The following is a 13,415-nucleotide window of genomic DNA, read 5'->3' as shown; positions in this document are numbered from 1 at the left end:
CGAGCGGAGCTCGATGTCGAGCGAGGCTCGGTGACTGTATTGTATGTTGTTATCTTTGTGATCATCTCATATGTTAGTATGATTATATGTTTATATGCTTATATGTGTGTCAGGCAAGGCCTAATGAATGACATATCTATGATCCGAGTGGGGCTCGATGTCGGGCGGGGCCCGAGGCTGAGTGGGACTCGATGTCGGGCGAGGCCCGATGTGGGGCGGGGGCCTAGTATGTGTTTATTTATGTATGGTATGTGGTATTTTGGGAAACTCGCTAAGCTTTGGGCTTACAGTTTTCAGTTTATGCTTCAGGTACTTCAGGATCGAAAGGGAAGAGCCCGGGATGATTGCAGATCACACACCACTTTTCCACATTTTTGACATTTACTCTAATATGATATGATTTAGTGACATACTTTGGTCTATTTAGGTTATATGACAATGTTTTGAAATAAAGTTGTATTTAAATTAAAAATGAAAATTTTTGCTCTTTATTTTTGGACGTTACAGCTAGACACAAAAGGTTATTTGAGTTAACCATTAGTCAAATACTGGAGTTTGTCTAAATTAACATTGTACCCATAGTTATAAATTTTTGACCAAAATAACACAATAATCTAAATTAATTATATAATTGTTTATCAATTAATAAATAAAATAATAATTATATTTTAATTTTATTTTCATATTTTATTATGTTATTTAATTATTTGGTATATTTAAAATTTTCAACTTTAATTATATCAAAAAGGCAAAAATTATGGGTCTGAAATAGGGATGTTACAGTTATCCGCCTCTACGATGATTTTGTCTCATATCAGAATGAAAGAGTAAAAGGAAACAATTTCTTTTAACTTATATTGCCTTGAATTATACTTACATAGTTAAGCTTAAGATACCTTTATGTTATTCTTGCTTATTAGTGTCACAACAAATTCCATTACAATAAAGATTTTAATGGTAAAGTACTTTTCATGATCCCTTATGGTATTTAATTTTTCTACCAAATACATACGAGACATACAAATTTGTGTCTCTAAAATCAAACAAGAGTGACACATATATTGAGTTTACTAAAAAGAACCTAAGACGACATCAACAGTCATCTAAAGAGCTCGCTTTTTTCCATTGAGAAATCGTTCTCATTTGTACTCGCTTATTGCTCATCTTTCTTCTTATTTAGACAATTCATGGGTTTTTCTTCATTGTAATGATAACACCTTCTCATTCCATTTATGATAGTATTGGAAAAATGCCCTTTTTCTCTGTGTCTAAAACATGTAATGTCTTCCTTTGATCCAACTGCCTAATTCTAAGTCTTGCTCTTTTATCCCATATTACTCTTCGTACTATTATAGCTATTCTTTCTTTGCGTCTTACTTTCACTTTTGTGTTTTGCATTTTATCATGCATTGTGAGTGTCTTCTATCTTTTTTTTCCATACATATTGATCAAGTATTATTACTTCATTCATTTAGAGTTGAAAATTTCTGATAGTCGCTCAACAAATTGACTCACCTTATCATCTACATCGAGCTATAATCTCTTTGTGAAGCTTAGGAGATTATGAAACTTTATGTTATACTTTTTTATAGTCAATTTCCATTTCTTGAGTCCAAAAAATATCTCGTTAGATGAAGAATCTCTTCAGTTATACAAAAACATTATTTGAATCATTATAAAAGTTTGTTAATTAAGTAAGCATTATGTTGTTTCTGCAATCATGGTTAATGTTATACGTTTGAAAGACTAAATAGATACTTTTATAGTTTTTATGTATAAATCATTATACATGAATATCATGTGAGTCGGGTTTTCCAAAAAAAATGAATTTAAATGAATTTCAAAAGATATATTGCAGGTGAAGTGTTTTATTACGTAAAAGTATATCATAAATTGTTGATGATCTATTCATTTTGGATAAAATATAAAACGTTTTTAAATTTAATATATTAAAAAGAACAAAGACAATTGGATGTGAAATTAAAATCTGGTGTTACGTATTTAGATTCACCACCAAATAGGTTAAACACACATACCTTAAACATTTTTGAATTAATAAAAAATTTTGAATTTATTTATAGATAAATTATATTAATTATATATTTATTTAAAAACCTAAAAAATGAGAAGTAGGTGACCATTTCCTAGGTGAGGAAAGAATGAAGAAAAAAATGATGCGACTCACGTTTTCTTGACGGTTTTAATTTGTTAATATTAGTTGTTTTAAAAATGATAATCCAGTGATGAACTACACATATGCATAGAATAGTTATTTACGATAACATACATCTGAATATTGAAATATGTGATGAGATAAAGTCATAGAACCATGACCACAACTACTTCGATCACAAAATCATATGTACTTGGGTACCTTTCTATTTCCCGGTTCCTTTCAGTGATGAAATTTTCATATGGTTGTTTATAAGACGTATGTGTGCTTATATGTTTGTATATTGATTGGTTTAAATTATGTAACCTAAAAATACCAAACAATTTTCACTCTCATATTGTTCCTATTAACTTTTTACTACAATTCATGAAACACAATGTCAATTGCCAATAGCCTAATAACTTACATGTAAGATTGTACCAATCTTCTTCATTCTAATTGCACATTGATTGAGTTCATCTTTTGAAACTGTAGAGTCTTTCAACACCTGAAAAATTATAACATCCTGATGTTGAGGTATTTCAATTTTAACCCTATGTATGAATAAATATTCTATTTTGACCCTTGTGCTTGAGAAATATTGCAAGAATGGCCTATAGTGTCATTTTGGTAATTTTGGCCAAGATCTAGTACGATGGGCATACTAGGGCGGACCTTAATATGCTAAGAGTACATCATGTACGTGAAGAAACCTCAAACCCTAATTTTTAGGGTTTGGTCCATATATAAGTATCATTATCACCTTATTTCTCATTCCCTCATCAACCTCTATCTGAGAAAACGTCCCCCTAGCTAACCCTAAGTGAGAAGAGTGCATCTTGAGCTCATCTTTATGTTTTGTGGTACTCTTGAAGAATAAGAAGGTGGTGGGAAGACCGTGAAGCCTGGAAGCAACTTAGATATGGGATTCTCTCCTTGCTAACAACCTCCAGGAGGTAAAAAGCTCATAACTTGATTAACCTATCTTGTAGATCTAGCCATTTCTTCATTTAAGGCATTTTTTGTCCCAATTAGGATGATTCTTGAGCATTTGATGCTCTTAGTAGAATAAGTCGTCCTTTAAAACCTAATGAGGGTCTTGAGTCATACAAATGTGGTCTTGATGCTTAATTTTTCTCCATGCATGCTTTAGAAGGTCTTAAGGTGTTAAGAAGTTGGGATTTTGTGTATTAAGCATTTAATGGGCATGCAAAGTCATAAAGTTTGAAACTTGATGACTCTTAGTAGTATTTTGGCCTTAGATCTAAAATTGGGACGTGAGAGCTTAATGCATTAAGCTCTTATTGAGGAAAGAAGATTCTAAGCGTACGCCGTGTGTACCTGAATGTACGTTGCGCGTACATGGTCAACCTCCCGACTCCGATCAAAGTAGGAGTACGCCCGACGTAGGAGCTAAGTACGCCCCACGTACTTGGATGAGTGGACCAAGTTGACTCATTAACCCGTTGACTTTGACTTTGACTTTGACTTTAACCAAGTTTGACTTAAGGGTATTTTGAGCTATAACTAAGCCGTGGTATCTATCTGCCGAATAAGTGACCTGTAGATCTGGTATTCGGAGCAGTGTATTGTTCAATTATTTTTCAGACTGTGAGGTGAGTTTTCCTCACTGTTCTTATGAGTCACAAGCACCAATGTCGGCCCCTTTAGTTATGTATCCTGGTATATAGGATGTTGCTATACGGTAGTGGTTGTAGATCTATCTGCTATTCGGTTAACTAGTTGTATGATTATCTGTTGTCGTCCCTTTAGTTATGTATCGCGGGGGTTGCTCGAGGTGAACGTCACTAGGTGCCGGAAATGAACAATGGTGGTGCAGGTGATGAACGATGCTGGTAAATGACCAACCACAAAAGAAATTGAAACCATACAGACCATTCTTGTAATTTATAATAATTGGTTAATGGATGATCTGTTCAAAACTAATGAAAATGACTTAATAGACATGTAAGTTGTAAGTTTAATGACATATTGAGCAAAAAAAAATTTAGTGACCAAATCGGATAAACGACGATAGTTAATTGAGCTGCAGTGACATTTAATTAATATTTTATCATAAATAAATTTAAGTTTGGAACTTATTCATAAATTAGAATGAATAATAAAACTTTATTCTTGAATTTAAATATAACACCAACATTTTTTGATAGACTAACAAATACATATTAATCCACATGTGGTAAAAGTTGGAAATGAAAAGCTTAAAAGGTATAGAAATTAAAAGAGGCGGAAAAACTAAGAGTGCAAAATATAAATTACACAAAAAATTGGGGTAAATAAGTAAATAATTTAGAAAAAAAAAAAAAAAAACAAAAACCAAATGGCCCATGCAGGTCTCGAACCTGCGACCTTCGCGTTATTAGCACGACGCTCTAACCAGCTGAGCTAATAGGCCTTGATGTTAATTTGATTTGGTAAATTTTGAAATCGTAAGTTAAAAACTTGATCTGAGATTTTAGTACACAAGGGTTTCTCTCAATTTGACTTCATTGTGGAGACTGGAGAGTAAACGCACAGAAACTGTGATCAGAGGAAATGGGGAGATCGCCGACGACGAAAGATGATGCACAGGCTCTTTTTCAGTCTCTCCGATCTGCTTATGCCGCTACTCCTACTAATCTCAAGGTTCTCATTTTCTCCCTCGATCTAATCACGTAAATTTTGTGTGTTTTGGTTTCTTAGTGTCCGAATGAACTAAAACGATTGACATTTTTCTGTGTTTCTTCTAGATCATAGATCTGTACGTGGCTTTTGCTGTGTTCACCGCTGTAATTCAGGTACTCGTCTTTTGCTTCATTATCTATCTAATTAAGATCGGTTTTATACGAATTTCGCATAAATCGAAACTAGCTGCTCATCGTGGATGAAGATTTGTTAGTTCCACGGTGTTTGATTGAAAAGTTAATGTAGTAGTTCCTTCGCGTTTAAGTTCAGGATTTTGCCTCACTTGCAAACTCGTGAAACTCAATCGTCTGATAAGTTAGGATTTCTATGCTTATATTGATGTAAATGCTTATTAGGGTTTAGTTTTCTTAACTTTTTATGGTTTTTTGTCTGTAAAGTGTTGATTGAATTTGCTTTTTCTTCTTCGCTTGCATGAAAACTTGAAGAATTCTTTTATTTCCATGGATTGGTTGTGTTGAGAACTTCATGGGGACCTGTAATTGACCTAAAACTTATAGCAGATTTGTGAAATGCAGATGGTTTTCTGTTAATGTTTCAGTGTTTACTATCTATATAGTATAAAACTTAATCCAATTTCTTACATTTGATAATTTTAATACTTGTTATACTTCTGTATATATAATTTATTCTATGATTCTATCTATATATGAATTTATCATAGCTTAATCTTAATGTAAGTCAGTATCACAGTCCTTAAAAATGTAATCTTGAAAATAAGGCACTAGTTATTGCATGTTGACATTTTATACACAAACTAATGAAATTTATAACTCTGATTCTCAACAATGTTTTCAGTTATCTCTCAAAATTATATGCTGTGAAGCTGTTTGAAAAGGGATGTTACAATGTGGAATAGAAAAGATTTCCTCTGTATAAAATGTTAAGACTTAATGGGTAATGATGACTGTATAGATAAAGTGTTGTCTACATAAAGTTTGTTTCTTACTTTCTTTTCTAGACTAATCCGTTTGTCCTAGACTAAATGACCATTTTACCCTTACATTCCAACAAACAACTTTCACAATGATTTATGCAACTAACATGAATTTATGGTTATTAATGTATTTTGTTATTTATCAGGTGGTTTACATGGCAGTGGTTGGGTCATTTCCATTCAACTCTTTTCTCTCTGGTGTCCTTTCTTGTGTTGGGACAGCTGTCCTAGCTGGTAAGTGGACCCCTTTCATAAATTTTCTGATGATATTTCAGAAAATCATGGCAAATTTGGAAATAAATGAGGGCAATTTTGTAAAAAGTTAGGACTCAATAAAAAAAAAGCCCCTTTCCTTGATTTTCTCTATTAAGGCGTTCTTCTTCATCAAGTAAAAGAAATTGATGTATAGACATAGTCAAAATAAATTGTTAATAGAGAAAATGACGATTTTACCCTTTTGTCTAGAAATGATACTGAATTACCTCATTTTGTCTCTTTTTTTTACAGTTTGTCTTCGTATTCAAGTGAACAAAGAAAACAAGGAATTCAAGGTATATTCGTTATTTATTCCTGCATAAAACTAAGGATGATATTTATTTATTTATTTTTGTCAATTTAACGAGGGCAAATTTGTGAAAAGCCAAAACCAAAGGAGAAAGCCTCTTTTCCATAACTTTATATATCAAGTCTATCTTTTGCTCGTTAAGTAAAAAATATACACTTATGTTTCTTTTTAGTAAATGACCAAATTGCCCTTCTGTTAATTTCCTTTTTTTTTTTTTTTTTTTTTGTGCAGGATTTACCTCCTGAGCGTGCTTTTGCAGACTTTGTTCTATGCAATTTGGTGCTACATTTGGTGATTATGAATTTCCTTGGATAGGTTTAATATATAAAGAATATTATATGACTGAATTTTGATATAATAATTAAGTCGAACCTTTAAAACTTTTAAAATGTCAAAGAAATAGAAATTGGGTTTTGCAATGAGGTTTGTTTAGTCATTTCATTTCGAAAATTGTAATTCAATCCAAAACATATTGTTCAATTGTTAGGCTACATCTGTTACACCGAAGGCTTGTATGCTTTGTTTTACTTTTTTCTTTTATTACTATTATTAGTAGTATTTAATATTTATTAGAGAAAAGACAAAACTGCACGAATGGTCCGTGTGGTTAGCTGAAAATTGTCACTTTGGTCCAAAAAAGTTTAGACTAGCATCAGAGGTCCAAACTTTTCATTTTGTTGCGAGTTTGGTCCGATTTTGTTTGAACTTTTTTATAAAGACGATTTTGCCCCTGATTATTTAATATTTTAATTTTCTTTTATTACAACAATTAAAAAGAATTAAAAATAAAAGAAAAACGAAAATACTCTCTCTCTCTCATAAACCAATACAATCAACACATATCCTTGTTCAACACATATCCTTGTTCTTCCCTTCTGCTTTCATTCGAAGCCAAGAACAGAAGAGCATTCTTGTTCTTTTCAGCGTATACCTGCAAATGAGAAATACTGTTGTTTCATCTTCTTTCCATGGCAATTTCAAGCAACCAAAACACAAACCTAAACCTAGTGATTTACACTCCATCGATTCTATCAAGCAAAACAAACATATACCCATCGATTTCCTGTAAAAGATTAACATCACTCATTCATTCCATTTATCCATTTCTGTCAAGAATCAATCAAAAAACAATCATCTTAACCTAAATCTATTAACTAAACCCCATGGATTTACGGTCGAAGTAAAAAGAAGCGAGATGAAAGGAAACCTGTGATTGTCGAGCAAACAACAATGTCGAACAACCCCCATCCCGTTTCCTCACCTGTTCCACGGTCGACGACCATGTTATACCCACCAACGATCTCCCTTGTCGCTATCAATCGACCCAGGAGTATCGGGATTAGCTGCCTGCGAGCCTTCTTCCCTAGCCCTCGTGAATCGCCATCCACCGTCGCACCACACCCCTCAATCGAAATGTTACTTAAGATTTCTAACGATTCTTCATTTTCTCTGGTCCCGTCCTTTTTCTTCTTCACGATCGATCATCAATCGGAGGCTAGTGTTTGATTTCATTCACGATCGGTCATCACGATCGCTTCATCTTCTTCACCATCGACATTGAGGAGAACTTAATTCTCAGATCTGCAACAAATGGAACTTCGGTTCTTGGAGCAGGGAGCTTGAAGATCGAAAGATCAATCGTTCTTTTCTACTTTTCTTGGGTTTCTTAGAGTGTTCGGTATGGGACCAACGAGAAGCAACGCGTCTGACGTGGCTCGATCGCAACGGCTGCATAACGGGAGGAACACCGCCCCCTCTGCTCGTTGCAACTCGTTGAAGTGGCATCTCGTTGGCGTGGCGACGGGAAGAAACGGATATTTTTTGACCGTTTGATGCAACGTTTTAAAAAAAAATTAATTATTAAAAAAACCAATTTATTATCCTATAAATACCTCTTATTTTCTTTTAAAATTTTCACACTTTCTCTTCTCCTCTCTACATACTTTCAATTATCTTAAAAAAGAAATATGGATCCTTTTGACTCGTCCAATGATTCAGATGACGATATTTTCTTTAGGATGATGTATCATTATTACACTACCGACTTGCTACAACCAGAACCAGCCCCGCTACTAACAAGACGTGCGATGTTAAACAGAAATCGCGAGGAAGGACACGAACATCTATATCGCGATTACTTTGTGGATAATTGTGTATACTGGGCGAAGGACTTCAAAAGAAGATTTCGTTTGAGTAGGGATGTGTTCTTACGAATCGTCAACGCCTTGGAAAGCTGGTATCATTTCTTTACTTTATTTTTATACAAAATAAATAAAAATGTACTACATGTTTCTTTAATTTTACAACATATGCAATATATTTTTAAACTGTAGTCAATTTATGTTTAGGTACGAATTTTTTCAATTAAGATATGATGCTAGAGGTAGACGCGGGTTTACAACGTTGCAGAAATGTGTTGCGGCCATTCGTTTGATGGCTATGGGGGAGTCACCCGACACCATGGACGACTATATGAGAATGTCTGAAAGAACCGCAAGAGAGAGTTTGTATACATTGTCAAGGGGTGTTGTTGAAACTTTTGGTGACGTGTATTTGCGGAAACCTTCGTTGCATGATTTGCAAGAATTGTATGCGGCGCATGAAGAACGCCATGGGTTTCCCGGAATGATCGGAAGCATTGATTGCACACACTGGAAATGGAAAAATTGTCCGGTAGCATGGAAAGGGCAATACGCAAGTGGTCATCACGGATCACCTTCTTTGGTGTTAGAGGCTGTCGCTTCTCAAGATTTGTGGATTTGGCATGCGTTTTTTGGGATTGTGGGTTCCAACAGCGACGTCAACGTTCTTGATCAGTCGCCAATATTCGACGATCTTTTGAATGGAAAAGCCCCGGATGCTCCTTTCACGGTGAATGGAAAGGAATACAATTATGGGTATTACCTTACAGATGGAATATATCCTCAGTATTCCACATTCGTGAAGGCATTCCGCCACCCGGTTGAAGAACGAGACAAATTTTTTAAGAGAAGACAAGAAGGAGCACGTAAGGATGTGGAACGTGCTTTTGGGGTCCTAAAGGCGAAGTGGCATATAGTCGAACATGTAGCACGACTATTGGATTTAGAAACTTTACGATATATCATGTATGCGTGTATCATAATGCATAACATGGTAGTAGAAGATAAATGGCGAAATATTGCACACTATATCCCAACGGAGCCCAGACACGTTCAGTTTCAACCAGGAACAGCAGATTCTTTGCATCGTGTTGTTGACATTCAGGACGCAAATAAACACAGACAACTTCGAGAGGACTTGGCGGATCATATCTTCTATGGTAACAATAACGATAACAAATAGCATTGTATTTTTTTTTTGTTGAATTTGGATGTTATTTCTTTTTTTTTTTTTTTTTTTTTTGGATATTATGTGTAATTTAGTCTTTATGTTAATTTTAATTTTTAGAAAATTTTAATTGTTTTTTTATACTTTTTAAACATTATGTTTTATTTATTTTTAATTTAAAAAATATTTGTCTCAATTTTAAAAAAAATCGAAATAAATAAAATAAATTATAAAATGAAAAAAAAAATTGGTGTCATAACAAGATATAACATGTTGCCCATTTTCTCACTTGGTGTTATAACACCATTGATGATGTGGCACCAAAATGATATTGCATATAGTTGCCCACACCTTATGGTCTTAAATTTGGGGTGGGGGTTATTAGGAGGTCACAGGACTTTAACGTGTTTGTACAGATCTATGGTGCTTTCATAAGAGAGAGAGAGAGAGAGAGAGAGAGAGAGTATTTTCTCTTTTCTTTTATTTTTAATTCTTTTTAATTGTTGTAATAAAAGAAAATTAAAATATTAAATAATCAGGGGCAAAATCGTCTTTATAAAAAAGTTCAAACAAAATCGGACCAAACTCGCAAAGAAATGAAAAGTTTGGATCTCTAGTGCTAATCCAAACTTTTCAGGACCAAAGCAACAATTTTCAGCTAACCACAAGGACCATTTGTGCAGTTTTGTCTAGAGAAAACTTCATAAATGGTCATTGTGGTATTCCAAAATCTGAAGTTTAGTCTCTCATTTAAAAAACCTTAGAGATGGTCTTTGTGGTTTCGAAACTTTTGATGTTTGGTCCTTATTGTTCAGTCCGTCATCTTTTTTCCGTTAACTGTAGGACATTTTTGTTATTTCACTATCAAATGGACCATTAAAAAAATAAAATATAATTATTTAATATAAAAGGATCTCTCTCTCTCTCTCTCTCTCTCTCTCTCTATATATATATATATATATATATATATATATATATATATATATATATATATATATATACACGCGATCTCTACCTTCATTCTTCCCAAACCCAACCATTCACCTTCATCGCTCCTTGCTTCACCTAACACCTCTGTCTTGTTCTTTGATTTACATTAGCCTCATCGTCGGATGGTATAACAATTATTTGTCATTTTAAAATTAGAACACAAACTCATTTTACACATACATACACACATTGCAATTAAAAAACACTTACACACACTAAATGTTATGTTTGAAACCTGCCATGCCATTTTCGTTGGAATAAAAATCAGAGCTTGAAACATCTCCTTGTGATTCCATAGAAAAATGATCAAACACATACACAAATTCATTCCTATAGAAAAAAAAGAAACAATAATGGTCGAAGATCGTCGAATTGGCAAAATTCTTTGAGGAAGGTAGAGAATCCTTGGTGAATTTGGTGGCATTCACTCCAATGTTATAGGTCTTGTGAAGATGATACTTTTTGTTCTTCCAATCCCACCCTTCTCATTGATAATCAACATTAATTATTTCCAAATAGCTGATACTGCTTTCTTCAATCTATAAAATCGTGTTCCTGGGAAGTCTATTGGACGCTCGATGATGCCTTTTAAGAACACATTGAACAGAGAATCGAGATTTGCAATATGATTTGGGTCCTCCACCAAACCTCGATCCAAGCACAAAATCCAGTGGGTAATATGAAGGTGGGTGATGCAAGTGATTTAAACCTAAATGTAATCTTGGATCAAAATCCGACAGCAACTTTAGATTCAGAGGCAGGTTTTCGATGTGGCGACTTTAAACTCAGATACAATCTTTGATTTTGGGTTTAAAGAGATCCGATTACCCATAAATGTCACCCATCGTCACAAGCTTTGAGACGCCATAACCGGTGGTGAATTTTTGGGGAAGAAACATCGATTAAAAACTGAAAGAGGGCACCGTCCAAATTTTTGGGGTTGTTTGATCGAAGTATATTTGTATCTCTCCTTCTTGATCTGAGTTTTCGGTACCGATTCTTTTGTAAAAACGAAGGAGAAGCTAGTGATTTTTTGAAGGGAAAAAATATGGAAAAAAAACGTCATAAATGGTCCATGTGGTTTCCCAAAATCTGAATTTTAATCCTCGTTGTTTAGAAATGTCATAGATGGTCCATGTGTTTTCAAAACTTTTGATGTTGGGTCCTTTTTGCTAACTCCGTTAGCTTTTCACCGTCAAATGAAAGGTATTTTTGTCATTTAACTATCCAAGGACCTTTTATGAGGTTTTCTTTTCTTTTCTTTTCTTTTTTTTAATTAAATTTAATCTCTCTCTCTCTCTCTCTGCCTTACCTCCGATCATCATTAAACCCGCCCGCCCCTTTCCTCCACACAAATACGACGATAACCCAAACATGAAAATTAGAAAAATCAAACCTCAAAGATCAAACTCTAAACCTGAAAATCAAACCTAACTAAACCCTAAATCTGCAAATCGAAACTAACAAGTTTCAGGAGAAGAAAGAGGGTTTTGATTGACGAAAATAAATCGAGGAACTTGATGTCCATCCAGATCGAGGAACCCAATGCAACCTAAATCTCGGGGACCGTCGATGCTTATGGTGGTAACCGTCCACCGCTACTTCATCTTCCTCATTCTTTGAATCCATTTCTGAAACTTTAAGATCAGTTCCTCTCTAAGGGTTCCAACACCAAGCCATTGTCATGTTTTGTTTATTCAGATGTGATTAAAAGGAAGAGAACGATGGGGTCTTTGATTTTTCACCAAGTTTGGTTCGGTTTTTTGGTTCCAAGGTTTGAATGTTCTTTAAATCGATTTTTGGCCATCGTTTATTCTGAGAAAGAAAGGTTTACCCATATTTTGAGGATAAATAGGAAGATTTGAACTCCGATTTTGAGGTTGAAGATAGTGGTGGGAGGTTGATGATATGAACTCCGATGTTAAGTTCCCAAAAGAAGAAATTAACTTGATAAAACAAGTGTACGAGTAAGTAAGATCTATGCAGATCCATTTGTTCTTCACAATTATTGTTAATTCATGTTTCTAGGTTTTGATTCGATTGGGAAATCCATATGTTCTTCAAGATTTGAAAATTTGAACTTCATTTTTTGTGGTGTTTTTTGTTCATTTTGGTGTGTTCAGTGGTTAGGAGGAAGATTTTTTTTGCCCTTTCTCAATTGATTAACTAAATGGGTGGAGATGATGATGAACAGGACAGAGGCCGGAGCAGGTAGCTTGAAGAGAACAAATGAGGTCGGTGGTGGTGACGCATCTATCAAAGAAAAAGAGAGTTGATGGCTAGGTAAAACTTCCCCAACGTTCTTTTCCCAAATCAACTTCTGATTGCTTGATTTGATTTTGTTTCTATGAATGGAAAAGATTAGGGTGAGGGTTTTTCATTTCATCTGCTCAATTTCAATATCCTTTTCTTAGTTGCAGGTATGTTTTCATGGATTCAAAAAAAAAAAAAAGGAGAAGAGAAGGGGGTGGATCCCAGACAAAGATTTTGGTTGTAGGGAATGTATATTCGTATTGTGTGTACATATGTGTTCTTGACGAGAGAGAGAGAGAGACCCCTTTTGCATATATTTTTTTAAAATAAGTGAAAACATCATAAATGGTCCCTATTGTTGTGAAATGACGAAAATGCTCTTCACTTAACGGACAAAACTTAACGGATTTAGCAATAAGGACTGATCGTCAAAAGTTTTGAAAGCATAGGGACCACCTATGATGTTTTTAAACCATAGGGACTAAACTTCAGATTTGGGGAAACCA

The 13,415-nt window shown here is 34.3% G+C and overlaps 2 protein-coding genes and 1 non-coding gene across 3 annotated transcripts; 2 read left to right on the top strand and 1 right to left on the bottom strand.

Moving 5' to 3' along the window:
• Window positions 1–4,494: 4,494 nt before the first annotated feature.
• TRNAI-AAU (transfer RNA isoleucine (anticodon AAU)) lies at window positions 4,495–4,568 on the bottom strand. The gene has a single exon. It is a non-coding gene; the product is annotated as a tRNA-Ile (tRNA).
• Window positions 4,569–4,640: 72 nt separating this feature from the next.
• LOC111918124 (dolichyl-diphosphooligosaccharide--protein glycosyltransferase subunit DAD1) lies at window positions 4,641–6,884 on the top strand. The gene is made up of 5 exons (XM_023913792.3): window positions 4,641–4,798; window positions 4,903–4,950; window positions 5,939–6,026; window positions 6,300–6,343; window positions 6,589–6,884. Exons 1-5 carry the CDS (start codon window positions 4,709–4,711, stop codon window positions 6,670–6,672), a joined length of 354 nt encoding a protein of 117 aa, XP_023769560.1. The 5' UTR covers window positions 4,641–4,708; the 3' UTR covers window positions 6,673–6,884.
• A 1,440-nt stretch (window positions 6,885–8,324) lies between these two features.
• Window positions 8,325–9,681, top strand: LOC111918146 (protein ALP1-like). Its single transcript, XM_023913808.2, has 2 exons — window positions 8,325–8,593; window positions 8,706–9,681. Exons 1-2 carry the CDS (start codon window positions 8,325–8,327, stop codon window positions 9,679–9,681), a joined length of 1,245 nt encoding a protein of 414 aa, XP_023769576.2.
• The last annotated feature ends 3,734 nt before the right edge of the window (window positions 9,682–13,415 follow it).

The sequence above is a fragment of the Lactuca sativa genome, chromosome 6, assembly GCF_002870075.4.
Source record: "Lactuca sativa cultivar Salinas chromosome 6, Lsat_Salinas_v11, whole genome shotgun sequence".
Classification (NCBI taxonomy): Eukaryota; Viridiplantae; Streptophyta; class Magnoliopsida; order Asterales; family Asteraceae; genus Lactuca; species Lactuca sativa.
The sequence above is the reverse complement of the archived record's forward strand: the minus strand, read 5'-3'. Positions and strand labels throughout refer to the sequence as shown.

Bases quoted from the DNA above. Each gene is read 5' to 3' on its own strand.
- LOC111918124 (XM_023913792.3), top strand. From the start codon at position 4,709: ATGGGGAGATCGCCGACGACGAAAGATGATGCACAGGCTCTTTTTCAG. The intron at 4,799-4,902 runs GTTCTCATTTTC...TGTTTCTTCTAG, and splicing joins CTACTCCTACTAATCTCAAG to ATCATAGATCTGTACGTGGC. The intron at 6,344-6,588 runs GTATATTCGTTA...TTTTTTGTGCAG, and splicing joins AAGAAAACAAGGAATTCAAG to GATTTACCTCCTGAGCGTGC.
- LOC111918146 (XM_023913808.2), top strand. From the start codon at position 8,325: ATGGATCCTTTTGACTCGTCCAATGATTCAGATGACGATATTTTCTTT. The intron at 8,594-8,705 runs GTATCATTTCTT...ATTTATGTTTAG, and splicing joins GTCAACGCCTTGGAAAGCTG to GTACGAATTTTTTCAATTAA.